Source organism: Leptonotus elevatus, chromosome 15 (genome assembly GCF_054856555.1).
Source record: "Leptonotus elevatus isolate MCC_2025b chromosome 15, RoL_Lele_1.0, whole genome shotgun sequence".
Taxonomy (NCBI): Eukaryota; Metazoa; Chordata; class Actinopteri; order Syngnathiformes; family Syngnathidae; genus Leptonotus; species Leptonotus elevatus.
In genome coordinates this window covers 14,576,778-14,593,824 of record NC_141253.1, presented here as the reverse complement: position 1 = coordinate 14,593,824, position 17,047 = coordinate 14,576,778, and the positions used below count along the sequence as shown (strand labels likewise).

Below are 17,047 nucleotides of genomic sequence, written 5' to 3'. Positions count from 1 at the left end.
GCTGACTGACCAATGTGGGGAAACGAAACAAAACAAAACATACAAGCTAGTGTCATTCTGGTTTGGGTCGTCTGACTAATTTAGCAAAACATTCTGGCTAGCCTGCTAGCTAATTTTGCTGCTCTACAGCAATTTGGATTTTTTTTTAAATCCAAAGAACTTTGTAGTACTTGAGATTTTTGGCTTCTCACAATAACATGTCAAAATATGTTCGACACAAACTCAAGATCACGTTCTTGACCTCGTTACCTGAAGATGTTGTCTGATATTCTGGTTTGGGTCGTATTTGAGTAATTTAGCAAAACATTCTGGCTAGCCTGCTAGCTCATGTGGAGAAACAAAACAAAACAAAACAAGCAAATATCATTCTGGTTTGGGTTGCTTTTGAGCAATTTAGTAAAACATTCTGGCTAGCCTGATAGCTAATGTTGCTGCTGTACAGCAATTTGGATTTTTTTTTAAATCCAAAAAACTTTCGAGTACTTGAGACTTTTGGCTTCTCACAATAACATGTAACTTCTGGATAAGTTCACCTGGAAAATGACAAATCTCAAAAGGAAATTCATAAACATAAAACTGTATTTTAGAAGGTCAAATAAAACTGAAGCTGAAACTCTGAACTCAATTCAATTAACTCAACAATTTCTTGATCTCAAATGAACTCTAATGAATTTCAATTATGTTTGCGACCTCATCACAGTACAGAAACAGTTTTTATTAAAGTACTAAATGTGATATAAGGTCTTGTTTTACTGGATCCCAGTGCAGCGTTTGATACAGTTGTTCACCTGTTGAACAGGTTGGAAACTTGGGTGGGGTTAAATGGAACAGTCTTAAAAATGGTTCAGGTCCTTTTTTGGAGGAAAGGAGTTACTTTGTGACCATGGAAATTTTGGATCAGATCGAAAGGCCATGGCATGTGGGGTCCCTCAAGGCTCAATCATTGGTCCTCTTTTGTTCAGTCTGTGCGTATGTTACTTTTGGGTCTATTGCTTCAGAATAACAATGTTGGCTATGTAGATGACATTATTTGACAGCAGTTCAATTAACAGCTGGATGAACCAAAATTTCCTTCAGCTAAACCAAAACAAAAATGAGGTTGTTGCTTCCCCATGCAGTAGACTCGATTATCATAACGTCTGACTGGACTCGCTCAGAAGTGCATCAAACAGCGGCAACTCTGGATTGGTTCTATCAATTGAAATTACTTTTCCACAACCACCAGAAATCACAGTTTTCAATCATGTATGACGTTTTGCCATTTATTTGACTATACAGGAAGACATGCTGACAGCCCATGACTCAATTTTTGTTTTCCACAATGCAGACAAATGTAATACAACAAACCAAAAGCAAATAAATAAATGCAAACACTTGGGGAAAAAAACTATCTTATTTTTTAAGTAATTCTACTCAATGCACTTTGCACTGCAACTGCCTTAAAGTACAAACAGCAGTGAACCTTTTTCAACTGTTTCTGTCCTCACAATTGTGTGCTGCAGTTAAGTGGTATGTCTTGACCTGTGGCCAGAAGTGAACTCTACCTTAGCTTATTTTAATACAAAGCCTAAAATCTTATCTTATTTCTGCAATTAGCTGTTCACAAACTTTGCTTTAATTAGTCTGGAAACTTAACAAAAACAATGTTGACATTTGACACAACCCTAGTCGTACATAAAGACATGTGTTTACGGACTGTTAAAACATTTATTTTTTTTTTAGCAACCTTATCGAACTTTTGGAAGCACGAGCATATTTGAATTACGTGGAGAGAATTTTTGCTGTAAAGTGCCATTTTGGATTTTAGGTGCCAATGTTGACAAAAGTGAAACGTGGAACTTGTGATATTCTCATCTCCCCTTCAATGTGGTTCTTCTTATCTGATTAAAATCTCTTTTTAAAGAGACACAATAGACAAGACGTTACATAATTTGGCATCAATCTGTAAATGTCATTTGATAAGGTCACTCTTCTCATGACTAATTTGTAGAAATCTGAATAATACAAAGAAAACCTCATTCACCAATGTAAAAGGCACATTATAATGGCAACATGGGAAACAACTAAAACATTACACATGCTCAATTTCAGTCTCGCGACAGGAAGCAATTTTCTTATTAGCAAGAGTTGTCCCTTTTAAACATAATCATGAAACAGCAGCAAGGATGGGTAAAGGATGAGCTGTTGTGCTTTAAGCAGGCAGTTGACCTCGAACGAACCTGCTACCAAACATGGAAGTTTAGAAAAATCTGTAGAATACGCTAAACAGCAGTCAACAAGTTCATCAATTATCGCGAGAATTGAGACGAGGATGTTTTTAAGCTCGCCGTTGTGATTAACACTTTTACGCCAGCCTGTCTTGACACGACAAGGAAAACATCGCAACCTTTCGACTCTGCTCAGTCAGCCGAAAAACAAAAAGGGGAGTGAGGTGCAGATATGATGGAATGTAAGAGCAAACCTTTGCAACAAAAAAAAGGGGGGAATTATACACAAGTGCAAATGTTTTTCCTGTTATTTTGATTGGGATGAAGCAGTTTTTGCACAGTGTCACTTCTTATTTATATGCAGATGTATGATCAGTAAAATTTGGATAGAATATTCTTACAATTTACGACTTTGTTTACTTGAATGTGTTTCACACCTTCCCGATTCCAATAAGAAAAAAGATCAATAAATTGTTTCTGTGCAAACAAAAGACAAGCTGAGAAAAAAAAAAGTATGAGATGCTGACACAGCTTCTTTCAACCACTCCCTCTGACATTTCTTACCTTTTAGAAGGTCTGCATGAACACCTCGTCCTTCATTGAATGTTTTTTTTTCACATTGGACAGTGCATGACGTCTCCAGAGCCCTGATGTGTGTTCACGGCCAAGCGCACGTATGCACAATGTGTGCGTTTGCCCGTGCACGTCGCAGGTTCTATGACAGTTTCTGACTGGCGAAAAAGGCCTTGGTCTCTCCGCAGGTGGGATTGGTGCACAGCGGGCAGCGCAGGGTCAGCTGGCGGGAACAGGGCTCATTGGACTTCAGGTGGGACTGGACCAGTTCTGCCAGAGCCTGGACAACGAGCAAGATAAGAAATGTAAACGGGTTTCCCTTCCTTTTTTCTTTAATTTGTTTTTAATTATTTTTAATGGCTGAATACCATTTATTTTGCCACTTCTATAGGAGGTGGCAAATCCAGGTCCAGAAAGTAAAAACCTTGACACAGTTTGGCTTTAGCCCCAGGTGCTAGCTAGCTAGTTCCCTAGCTAGTTCCCCGTGTGCTTGTTTACATGCTAGGGAGCGAGCTAGCTAGCACGAGGGCTAAAGCCAAACTGTGGCAGGGTTTTTAGTTTCTGGACCAGGATTTGCCATGTCTGCACTTTTACCATGCATTGCGCTATTATACCGAAGAAGGGAGTGACATTAGTTAGCAAAAGTATACAGTGAGCATCCACTAAACGGGTTTTTACAGTATACAGGCAATTTTTTTTATACCAGTAAATATAATTTTTTTATTTCATTCAACACAATCTCTATTACATTTTTTATCAAAATAGAGAATACTTGGTAAATTAAGAACCGTGTACCATGATAAGTTTAAATAAAATGTTGGCATTTACTTATTTTAATTCTTCTTAGCAAATCAGTGTCCCATCACTCATGAGCTATTTTTTTAGAACAGATCCCAGTTACTTGTATGCAAAGCGGGTTCCCATGAAAAGTGAGGGAACACTGTATAGCACTTTTCTACATACTAAAAACTGTTGGGTCAAAAGTAACCTAATTATGAATCAAAAATGGGCCTATCAACTTTAGGGGTCAATGTGACCCAACTTTCTTACTTGTTTTATACAAAATGCCCCCATTTTTTGACCCAAATAAAGGATCCGACCAATATTGATGAGTGGTTTTACACTAAAATACCCATTTCTTGACTCAAAGTTGGGTCAAATTGACCCAAGTAAAGGATCGGTCCATTTTTGACTCATAGTTGGGTTATTTTTGACCCAACTGTTTTTAGAGTGTATTTTTCTAATTTGTCATAGCTACTTCCTGATCATAAAATGGCCAAAAGAGGGCAGCCGACAGTTTTATCGGCCATCGTTGTGAGTAACGATACCTTAAACTACGGCTGGTATTGCCACAGATATCCAGTATTGGTACTTTCCCATCCCTAGTCTGTTCATTTTAATTTCCCTGCTTTCCATCTATTGTTTTTTTTCCATTAGTACAATGACACCGATCATCACACAGACAAACACACACTTGAGGTCTCAAAAATAAACATTATTTTGTCATAGTACAGTAGCTATTTTTGAGTCGTGAAATATTATAGTTGCATTGTTCATCACGCTTATTGTCCATAAAATCTGAAATATTGGGGGTGACCACTAATATCCGCAGCGTTTGAAGTTATTAATATACATTTTGGTAACGGATGATCACGGTTTGCAAACATTCGACTGTCCCTGGCACAATCCCAGTTGGACAAGTAACAAAAGTACTAACATATAACACTTCTGCTGCTGATAACAGTAAGTATTGACAGGTGTACACGGTGACTAACATCACAACAAATCAATGGCTCTGTGTATGAAGACTGACAGGTTAACAGCCCAATGGTTGACTGAAATGCTGGCCAATGATTGTAAATAATCTCGGCAAAGCAGATGAATACAAGTCCTCTTTACAACACGTGGTGTACTCAAAGGAGGGGAAGTTATTCAAAAGTTAATACAATATAGAAGACATGAAATTTGCTATTGATTTAAACACACACACGGGCCTGCCATGGGGTCTTTGAGCAAAGGCGGGCTTGACCAGCGAGACAGCTGGGCAGTTCAGTTCTACTGTAGTCAGCTCTTAAGATTCCCATTGATCTGTTCCTTGCTTTAATAAACCCTCTCTCTCACTCACATACACACAAGCGCGCACACAAAATACAACACTCAAAGAACTATTAGAGGTGGAGCAGTTAGCTGTTGCAGGGCAGACAGTAAAAGGAGGCAGAAAAGTGAGGGATAGAAATGAGAGACAAGAGAAAGGCAGAAGATAGTAAAGGGGGTAGAGGGGAGGGAGGGAATCCATTTATTGACAGCATCCTGTTTGGAGTTTACATATTCCACCAAACGGCCTGCCGTGGTCTCCTGCGTGTCTGTCCTGCATCACCCCCTCCTCCCTTCCTTCGTTAAATCTCACAACTACAGTATCTCCTCTCCACATATTATGTACATACTTGCTGCCAGTCATACATTTGACCTAGCCAATAGCCATTAGCAATTTCAGATAATGGAAAGAAGAAGTGGTGCAATTATCTTGTGTGCCTCATACAAAGGAGTAAAATGCCTTTAGGCAATTATATTCATCTAAGTAAATACCCATAGACGAGTAATAAGTAGTAGTAAACTTGTGCAATCGCTGGCTGACTAAATACTAAACTAGCGGCGATTGCGGTTAGCCTCAAGTAGCTTTCAGCTAACGTCCGAGTCTGCTAGCTTTCACTGCCCATTAGCGAGCAGTGATGCATCATTTCAATAGAGCCACTGGCAGAAAAACGCTAGATTTGAATTATCTACCAAGTATTTTTGCTCGTTTTCAAAAATATTTAAGCAATGTGAAATAAATTTGAAATATAGAAAAAAAATAATAATGAAATTGCCATAAATGTCATACAATTTTAAGGGGAAAAAAAACTTTATTGGGATGTCAAGGTCTTTTCTGTCATTGCTTTTTGGGGAACATTCTTTGTATTAAAAGTATTCAACAGTTGAGTACTTGTAGTATCGGTTGGAAAAAAGTGGTATTGCGTATCCTATTTCAAATAGTGGTGTGTAGGAGAAATGTAAAACAAATATGTGTGCGTGGGTGCATGTACCTTCATAAATAGAGGATTCCCATTCAACGACTCTGCTCTTCTGAGGTTCTCCACACCACACTGACACGGGGGAAACGACATTAAAATCAAATCAGATTAAAAAGCTAAAGCAGTAGAATAAAAGAACTGAAATGTTAATTTCCCCCCCCCATATATAGGAAATACAGGCGGTGCTAAATAAAGCTCATAGTGAAAAAAAAGTATCATTAAAGTAATGCGTGTTGGCATAACGTGAAGGGTTTTAATTTTTGCAGTATTTTGTTTGTGTACAAGAAACACAAGCGCTTCGTTCGGAGCTTGCATGTATTTCTTACAGTAGATTTCACTTTCTTGTCTGTTGAGACACTCGAAGCGGCTCAGACTGTTTAGTGGAGTTCATGGAGTGCCCTATAAATAAAACGAATCGTTTGATTGCAATTTCAACGCTGAAAACATTGGAACGGAACATTCACTCAATTACTTCATATTAGTTTAAAGCTTGTCGTTTATGAATAAAGAACTTAGCGCAGCAAATTGTGTGTGTGCCTTTGTGGCACCAGTCACATTGATCTGTGGTCACCTTGCTGGTGCCTTCCGACAGACACGACACTCGGCTGCTGGACATAGACAGAACCTAACACACATCCTGAACAATTTCTCTGGAGATCAGCGATCCACTGATGTTACTTGATCCTGGAGACGGCAGAAGGGTCCCGACCAGACTGGACCACCCAAAAATATAGACCACTAAATTGGGTGCCCCCATGACAACGAGACATTTATCTCCTTCTAAGCACACACTAACATTAAGAAAATGTGTACGTACATTGTTGTCAGGGTTTTTGCAGGTATCTGCAAATCGAATTCAATGCTTTTTAATGAAATGTTTAACTTAAAAGTAATTTAATGTCCACGCACACACATGTACGCATACCGTTTATATATTAGGAGTATCAGTTGATTAATTTTTTTTAACTGGAATTAATTGTATGATTTCCATTGTTAACTCGCAATTAATCGCAAGTTCTAACTAAATACTTTTTCAAGTTTTTCATATTCATTGACTAACATAAAAGTAGACAAATACAGTAACAAAATACAAATGTGGTTGTATCTTTTAATTCACTGATAATGTAAGTTTATAGTAAGTAATTCATAGTTATTTGAAGTAAAAAAACATATATATCAGTTAAAAAGGAGTGTGAGCCATCGAGCCAGATTTGTGTTGCAGTAATTTTCTACCACTAGTGGGCGTTAGTGTTTCATGTCGGACGTTGGTGACAGGAACAGTACATTTTTGTTTTCAAAATCAGAGCAATTGGTATTTTGTTAATTGTAAATTACAACCAGTCACCAATTCCCATAAAAACATAACAATAAATGTGATAATATTATATATATATATATATATATATATATATAAAATATATAAATGTATATACACACACACACACACACAGTATATACATACATAACCACATTTATTATTGCTAGACATTTTGCACAAAACTGTATGTGAAATAAAGCATTAACCACAATGTTTTCACATTAAACTATTTACATTTTGAATGCATCTAGGCATCGTATTCAATGCTCTTTAATGCATTTAAAGCCTTAATTTGAGCTAAATCCATTTAATGACATTTAAAGCTGGTTGTATTATTTTACTCTGCCAAAATGGAATACAAAGCGTTATGGTAGTTTTGTTTTAAAATTTTGTTTTTGTTTGGTTATGACAATAAGGTGATAGATTTATTTATTTATTAAGTTGGGGCCAGGGAAGGAGCCACATTTCCAAAAGGACTCTTGAGCTGAATTTTTTTTATTGTTGAATAGACATTTGGTGAGTGTAGTAAGCATCAATTGTTCCTAAATGGATCCAATAGTAACTTAAAAGTCGACTCAACAAAAACTCAGATCTTAACTATTAGTTTAATCTTGGGCATTATTCAGGCCGTGTGCAGACTGTGTAGTCCTCTGTATGATTTTCCAGACTGGATGAAACTTGTGCAACTTCTCACCTCCTCACCCAGCACCTGTCCATACTCGATGTCCAGCTCGTGTAAAGTCTCGATGTGGTCGGAGGTGAAGGCGATTGGCACTAGCAGGATGTTCTTTTTCCCCCTTTCGCAAAGGCCTTTGATGACGTCGTCCGTCTGGGGGCCGAGCCACGCCATGGGCCCCACCTGAGGGATGAAACGCAGGACATGATGCATTCAGTACACTGAGGTGGAGGACTATCTCCATTACATAGACAAGTGGCTCCATCTTGAGGTGGAAAAAATAAAAATCAGCTACTTGGAGAGTTTCAGTTTGTATTATTGAACATGCAATATGTGATTTAAAAAAAGTGTTGTTGTTTTTTAACAGATATTAGTAAGCACTTTCTTTGCATGATAATGTGCTATATAAATAAAGGTAATTTGACCGCAAATTAATGAGCAAGCTGACTTCGAATTTGGCTACTGTAAAATATAGCAGGAACACCAAAAGAAGATTTTCATAAAGGTTAATAGGTCATTCTACAGCGCATTTTTTTCAGTGGGGGAATAACAGTTTGGTTCTCAAATGTTGTGTTTGTATATGTAAAAAGAGGTTTACGATAGGGATAGACCGTTTATCAGCCAGGCCGATTATCAGCATTTTGATAAATAATGGGATCTGCCTTTTTCTTTTATGTGAAGGCCGATAAATCTATTTAAAACTGTGTTAACTTGAGGAAATTATTTATTTAAATTAACTAATCTGTTAACTTTATGTGGGATGCTGCTGACCCTGGAAACTCTCTGCACTTTCTGTTTTTGCTTGAAATTAAAACTGAGATAAAGTTAAAATTTAACATTTCAGATATTTTTAAAGTTTGAAAAACTTTACTGGAGAAAACAATAGGAAGCTATTTACTTTATTTATTTATTAATTTTACTTTTAAAGACATGCTAATGTTCCTGGGAAGACCTTGAACTTTTTGCTAGAATTTTAAAACAAAGAAGTAAAATAAATAAATAAATAAATATATATATATATATATATATATATATATATATATGCATTTTTTGCGACTGCCACCTCTGGCCCAAAATGTAACTGCAGCATCCCAATTGTGGAAAGTTAGCAGCTCATGCGTGCAGTGTCGTACGCTAGCCAACACCACAGGCTAATGCTAGCACAACGCCACATGTCCGCTACTGCGCGGGGACGCGCATGACGTCACCCTCCACCACTCTCTACTATAAAGGGAAGATAAAAGCTGATAAGTGTAGTCAGAGTAAAACAGTCAGGGCTCTTTGTACTCATCTGGGCATTGGTGGAGCATGCATGATGTATTAAATATGACCTTTTTAAATGGCACAAGGCATCTTTAATAGATATTCAATAAACATATGCTTTAAAAATATTCAATAAAGAGTTGTAGTTTGTATTATTTTATTTTGATGCTAAAAAATGTTCCTTATAGTGAAAGTGAATATCGGCTCCAAATATTAGTTATTGGCCTCTTTGACTTTTAATAAATCGGTAATGAGCGGTATCGGTGAGCACCACTAGAGGGAGCCGGCGTACCCCTAGACACTTTTGAGAATCACTTGTGACCTATTGCATGTTCTTAGGATCTATGCTATACTGTAGATTACCACCAGATAGATCCAGTTGATTGATAAGGTTCTTAAGCATGCAAACATTTACCCTGGACTGCCACACAAGTCTGTAAGGGTTACAGTGTCCGAGTCTCTCCATAACTCTCTGGACTGTGGCGCCCACTTCCTGGGGGTATGGGTCACCTCTGTTTACAACCTGCACACATTACACAACAGTAGCACGGTCGCTCATTTGGGGAGCAAGCATGTCTTGATAAATTGTTCATAAATCAGGTTGTTTCATCTAGCAAATATATATTATATTTCAATTCATTTGACTGCATGACAAATGTATTCAGATTGTGTCAGCAGTAGATATGATATAAAAATAGCATAAAGCCGGACAGGCAATATCATGTTGCACTTACAGCCATAGGAAGTGAATGGGCTGAGAATAGAATCACGACATCATCTCTTTTCGCTTCAGGAAACTTCAGCAGCTCATTACTGACGTGTTCTGCAAAACACTGCACATACACACACAAAAGGCAATTATTATCTCAAAAAAATTAAATGTAGCGTATAATGAGGCTTGCGACTCAATCGTTGCTATGACAACTTTGTGCTTAAATGAAATCTTTGTAATCATTTGCCCTCCTGTTCTTTCTGCCCCATTAGTGCTTGTGCGTGCGCGTGCGCGTGCGCGTCTCACCTCCACCAGCAGAGGGTGTGTGGGCCAACGGTCAATGACACTCCAACACATTTTTGGCCTGTCGCCTTTGTTTCTATAGTAACGGTAGATGGCGTTTAAACTGCTACCTGTTGAAACAACAACAAAGAATCACATTAAGAACAAAAATATAATATTGTTAATAATGTCTTATTACTTGTAATTTTATCACCAAGCAATTGTTGAATTTATTGGTGAGCAGTAATTGGCTGTGGTAAAATTTTTTATACAACTACATTTCACCAAAACAGCAATGTGGAGACTCCCTCAAATCTGATTTTTTATTTTTATTTTTGGAGCTTGTACTCTATCATTTGGTGCTGCCACTCGATGATGCTTGAGGAATTTAGCAAACGGGTCAATATCATCATGAGGTGCCTTTGAGGCGTCCCCATTTCATGTCCCAGAAATTGAGAGATTTTTCACTTGACTTCATAATAATTGTATGAAGTACGATTTATGCTTTGCAAAAATGCAAATAGTCAAGCTCCCACACTTAAAAAAAATTATTAACAGAAAATGTACACAAAGACAACAATATATGCGAGGTAACTAACAGGGTGGACATTTTTGGCTAATAATAGCATTTTATGAGCACATGGTTGACTTAGCAACATGCTTCAGTTAGCAGGTTTAAACAAATGTATTTTGAATTTCTGAAGTTTAAAAAAAAAATCAACTGATATTTCACGATGACAGAGTGGACATTTTAAGAACGCTTGACAACATCCAAATATACACATAATATGATTTAAATTGTTAAATTGCAAATATTTTCTCTCCATCTAGCCTCAATTGAAGAAAGACAAAATGTCTTCTAGCATGTGTTCTTTAAACAACTTTTCAGATTTGCGAAATGTTTTCTATTTTAATCTTTGATGCTTTGCTTTAAAATTCTAGCAAAAATGTTCAGGGAGCTCACGAGGTCATTAGCATGTCTTAAGAAGTTAAATAAAAGCTTTAACAAGTAAAAATAATTTTCCAAAATTGCAAAATAACTGAAATGTAAAATTTTCACTTATCTCAGTTTTAATTTCAAACAAAAACGGAAGGAGCAGAAAATGTCCAGAGTCAGCAGCATCCTATTTAAAGTTAACTGAAAATTTAAATAAATAATTCCCTCAAGTTAACACAGTTTTAAATTGATTTATTATCGGCCATCACATTTATTAAAAAACAAAAGGCCGATATTCGTCAAAAATGCTGAATATGGGCGCCGATAATCTTCCCGTCCGACAATCGGTCTATCGTAATGTCGTTGAAAACATAAGCAGATTTCTTAAAGAGGCAGTAACCTCATAACTACAGAGTGGACAGCGATTTTGCGGACACATGCCAAATATTCAATATGATCATGAACACAGAATATACATGATCAAAATGGCTTATTTGATCAAATAACGTGTTGGCAATAAAATCATGTAAAAAAAATTTTTTTATTTAGAATTGTTTAACCATTACTGCACGCAAAGCATTTCGCAGAGAAATGTGTGCCACACACTTCAAATGAAAACATAAATAAATAAAACAACAGAAACTCTTTTTAGAGACTAATTGTACTGGCATGTGTGCAAATATTTGGCCACCTCCTTTTTGTTACACCAGTAAACCATGCAACACCTCATTAGCGTAGTGCATTGTGGGAAAACTTTCTCAGTGCTATGCCATTATCCGAAAAACTGTTAGTGTTTATTACTATGATGTCAACAATAGATGACGTGCGTCTGTGACCTGTGGTGGAGCAGCTGTACTGAGGATATTGTGTGAAGGCCACAGCTCGGTCCACTCCGTCTTTCTCCATCTCCTCGATGGCCTCCTCAGTCAGCGGGTGGACATACCGGAACCCGATGTAGAACTTATGAGGAGCTGATGGGAAAGAAAAAGAAAGATTTCAAAGTGATATGTAAAGTAACGCGAGAAGCTTTTTCGGGGTGTGGAGGACAGCAGACTGCCCCGGGACAAGTTATCAACAACATCAGTTTTGAATTTGGTGGTCAGTCGTCAGTTGATTTCTAACGGCTGCTTAGGTTCCAGTTTGTGTTATCAGTGAGGTGTGAAGCAGGCGTGTGAGCAACCGCTCCTTCAACATGTTGCTATCTTCATTTTGCACCCGCAGATTGCCGCTGATGCAGACAAGAATTTCACAGTAGCTCAACCAACTACTACAGAAACTCTGAAACTGAGGTAAAGTTTCTGGTGTCCAGAAATTAGCATATGAATTTCTTTACATTATATTTAGGTGTCCCAGGTAGTCAATAGTTAACTCACAATTAATTGCAAATTTTATATATGTTTAAAATGTTAACATAAAAATTTAAAACAAATGTTAAATATTGATACAGTAATTTCATAATAATTCATAAAATGGAGTTAAAATTAAAAATATGTATTGTACTGTAAAAAACAAGTGTAAATATTGTGTTGGTCATTTTACTGCCACTAGATGGCCTAATTGCATTTGTAAGACGTTGGTGACCACTCCTACTCATTTTTCTTTTCATATTAAGAGCTATCTAATCTTTATGATGAAGTAGCTTGTTAAATTCTGCACATTTTTAAAATTGTAAAATACAACTTGACCCCAGTCACCACAAATATATGCATTATTATTCCATTTATTACTGCTAAATGTTGACGATTCTGCTGCGTTGCGACTTGAATTCCCCCAGTACCGGATTTCCAAGTAAGGGGCACTAATTCTATTATATCAGTGTTTCCCACACCATGTTAATACTTGGGCGGGCCACCCAACCCAAATCTGTGGGAAAACACTGTATATTATATGATATTACATACATATATACATCAAAAAATTAATACATGGAGCCTGCTTTTTTTGCCACATGTAAAAACGCATTTCTTCCTTTGGGAACGCGACAGACGAGATGGCAACACCTGTTTATAAATATGCTGTATGGATGCTCGCTCTCACCAGTCTCAGGGCTCATTTCGTCCAACAGCCTGACCATGCCCTCTCCCTGCATGGCAGTCCAGCGTTTGATGGGCGAGCCCCCTCCGATCTTACTATACTGCTCCTGAATCTTTGGCGTGCGGCGCTTGGCAATGAATGGGCCGAGCGTACTGTGGGGCATAAAAGGACGATTACACCTGGTAGGTCTATCTGTTGTAACTGAATATAAAATCAGAACCAACATATATATATGTTTTATGTATTGCCCTTAAAAATGCATTATACAAATGTGTTTCGACAACATTTCGTACTTCTGTACTGGGAGTTTCATCAAGTCTGTGTCCATGAAGAGTCTCAACAGGAAGTCGTGTACGTCTTCAAGTTTCTCAGGTCCTCCCATGTTCAGCATCAGGATGCCTGTCTTGGGTTTCCTGCACAACAAGTTCAAAAGCAGGAATTAAAGTGAGTCAATATCATAATCTTACCTCCGCTGCAAAAAATGCGTCTAATTTATTGATAATATTTTTGCATGGTATAATAACTCACAACATTAGATACTGTGCATCTACGCAATCTAAAATCTGTACCCATGTACCGTAAGAAATATTAAAATCTCCACCCAAATGTTTCTTTAATGGTTAATTAACCATTCTGTAAAAAAAAATAATAAATAAAAAATTATAGTTAATGGGGCTGGGCAATAAATCGAATTAATTCGATACATCGTCAGTTAAAAAATCGAATCGTTGAAAATTTGCTAAATCGTGAAATCGAATTTTGTGTTTTGGATTATTAAAGGCTGTTCTTACGTTCTTTTACATCCAAATATTTTTGTGAATTGTAATTTTGCACAACTGGCAGAATGCTGAATGGATGCTTTACAAGACATGTTTACAATAGCTACAAACTACTTCATTGTGGCATTTAAGCACAAACTATGAATGCTAATGAAAGTTTATCATTTAGAATCAGTACACATTATTGTTGTCTGAACATTTTGCACAGGAATTATTTTTGAATAAATGAAACCGTTAAATAAATATTTGCTGGATTTATTAGATTAAAATCGTAATCGTCCTGAACGACTGCAAAAATTGAGATTTTATTTTTTGGTCATATCGCCCAGCCCTAATAGTAAATGTTACAATATATTGTTATCCATGAACTTTCATCATGAATTTTCTACTTTACTGTATTAATATTCTGCCTCTCTTGTTTTTGCGAAATGAGGTCATCCGACTCCAACCTCCACACATCCCCAGGTGGGATACAATAAAATCAAGGTTTCTTATTGCTTGGGACCTTCAGTTAATTTTAGCACCCCAATTACGGAACTTTTCCCATAACTGTCAGAGAAAATTTTAAACTGAACTGAACTGAAAATAAACGAAAAGGGTTGTTTTTCATATATGCCGATGCAATAATTTCAAATTAACTTAGTAGTGAAATACTATTTGTGTGTGTGTGCATGCTTTTCACCTATTGTCCTGTGTTTCTGGGGTCACGTTATGGGCCAAAGCTGCAACAGTGGCACGAGTCCTCATGCTGAGACTGACACTGCTCCTGGCAACTGCAGCAGATCAAAAATGAAATCAATCTGACATATTAGTTACTGAGTAAAACATGTTGACATACAGCATTTTACAATCAGTCACTTTTTGTTTCAAACTATGCATGAAGAAAACGTTGTTTTTTTCCCCCAGAAAAGACAAAAAATCCTAAAATGGTTTTCTATGTACTGACATAGCTCAAGTGGTAGAGTGGCCGTCCCCCATGCTGAAAGTTGTGGGATCGTTCGTCAACCCTTGAGTGATTTTTAAAAATATATATATTGTACTCTCTTCCTAGTGTAAAGTTGACTCTGTTTAGACTGGGATCCATTGTCTTTTTTTGTGTGTGTGTAAAATTTACTTTACTTTTTGTTTTGGGCCAGAGTGTTGCGTTCAATGTTTTCATCCTCCAACACACCTGATTCTAAATATCAGGATCGTTATCAGGCTTCTGCAGAGCTCGCTGATGAGCTGAATATAGGAATCAGCTGTGTTCGGAAACATCTAAAACCTGCATTGTCGCCGTGGTTACTAAAGTCAGGCACACCTGGATTAATTAAGGAGTGCTATTGAGTTCAGGAAGTAGTGGATTTGTGCAAAGAGACTATTGATTTGTTAATAGAAAGGATTTTTGTATTTTCTTTTGTGTTATATATGGAGCCGCAAATAAACTATTCATTCATCATCATCACGCCCTGGACTGCATGCCAGTCAATCACAGGGGACACATACACCAAAAAAATTACAAATAAACAATGCACACGCACATTCTCACCTATGGACAATTTACAATCTTCAATTAGGCTCATCATAGGCCTACATATTTTTGGAATGTGGGAGGAAGCTGTATTACCCAGAGAAAATATTTTGTTGACAGACGTTTAGGTGGGTGTGACAATCAGTGATACTTTTTATTTTACTGTTCAACACCCAATCTCTGAAAAACTATTTATTTCTCATGCTGCAATACCTTAAACGCCGCCAGGGTGCCGATTGAGATTATGCAAGTTTAAAATGCCGAAATTGTGTAACTCAGACTAAATGCTCCACTGAGTAATTTGTAATGTTTCTGGTTCAAACAAACATTACTCGGGAAAAAAGATATTGGAACCAATATGTACATTCAATTACACAAAAGTAACAGTGAACATTAAAACACACTCATGTTGAGCTGTCGTTAGGCAAGCCCAATTTGAAGTTAGCGATGAACGGAAATAAAAATGTAATTTACAAAATAAAATAACTATTAAGACTAACCTATGATTTTAAACTTGTAATAGTGGTGGAACAGTAACTGGACAAAAAAATGTGAATCATAAAAGGTACTTAGAAATAATTAAGGTCGTTAAAACATAGATTTAAAGAGATGCAAATTACAATAACAAACTTCTTTTTTTTAATTATGGAAAGTCCTGACCGGAAATGGAGCGTCTTTAACCATTTAACTTGCCACTGATTTATGAAACTGACGCCAATGTCAACGATGTGTATTTACTAATTACTCCGTGTAAGGCTACACCATTCATGACCTTTTAATTATACCTAGCGCAACACCGCAGACGGAACAATAGTTTACTCAAATAAATAGCAACTCGCATGTCTATACATAGATCGTCCGAGGCTAACTTAGCTCGGTAGTACTATACTCACATTGGATCAAGCGACCGGCGTTGCCCAGGACTGTCATTGTGATAGTTTCCAATTGTTGTCGTCCCTCAAAAAAACACGCTGACAAATAAGTCGTGCACTTTTGGTTTCTTTAACTGTGCCCGCGGTTGTTTCCTCCTCCCGCGTATTTCGCTGTTCGATATGTGAACGAGATTCCTTCAGCTATCGCCTCCAGCTGGCTGTGTCTCGGCAATGTCAAGCTAGACGGCATGGCTATTACTTCCGGATATTATTCAAACGTAAAAACTTCTCCAAAATATACTTTTCCTTCCAAATACGGAATGCATATGCCGTACTAACAGGATTGCATATATTTTCTGTGTAGTTTGAAATTTAGAAGGAAGTGAAAACAAAGTTGCCTCCTATTACAGATGAAATAAAAGCAATAAAGGAAATATTTCTACACGCAAAGCGTAACTCCTTTATTGTGTTTAATTGTTTTAAAAAGCCACACAAGAACACAACTTCGTTTCGGTTTTTTGGGGGGGCGGGGTCATGTATAGGTTAAACTTTATTTTCCAGGTAAATATGTCACTTCCGTTTATCAACGACCTCTTGCTTGACAACGTGATGTAAATCTATTAGGTTTAAAGTACGTCACGCTACTCCAAAACATAGCACCACCCTTGCTTGTAGTGGACACGCCCACTGACTTCACAATGAGTTATGTATGGTTTACAACGTGTAGATCGTTTGTGTAAAATTACCATTTATGTTTTAACTAAAATACATATTTATATAGTGTTCAAGCATAAATATACACTTGCCTTTAGT

The 17,047-nt window shown here is 37.1% G+C and overlaps 1 protein-coding gene across 1 annotated transcript; it reads right to left on the bottom strand.

Moving 5' to 3' along the window:
* Window positions 1-1,248: 1,248 nt before the first annotated feature.
* Window positions 1,249-16,486, bottom strand: fech (ferrochelatase). Its single transcript, XM_086097083.1, has 11 exons — window positions 16,256-16,486; window positions 14,535-14,625; window positions 13,367-13,486; window positions 13,077-13,225; window positions 11,876-12,010; window positions 10,127-10,233; window positions 9,843-9,941; window positions 9,524-9,631; window positions 7,864-8,028; window positions 5,864-5,923; window positions 1,249-3,060 (listed from the first exon to the last, which is right to left on the bottom strand). Exons 1-11 carry the CDS (start codon window positions 16,290-16,292, stop codon window positions 2,923-2,925), a joined length of 1,209 nt encoding a protein of 402 aa, XP_085953209.1. The 5' UTR covers window positions 16,293-16,486; the 3' UTR covers window positions 1,249-2,922.
* Window positions 16,487-17,047: the final 561 nt, after the last annotated feature.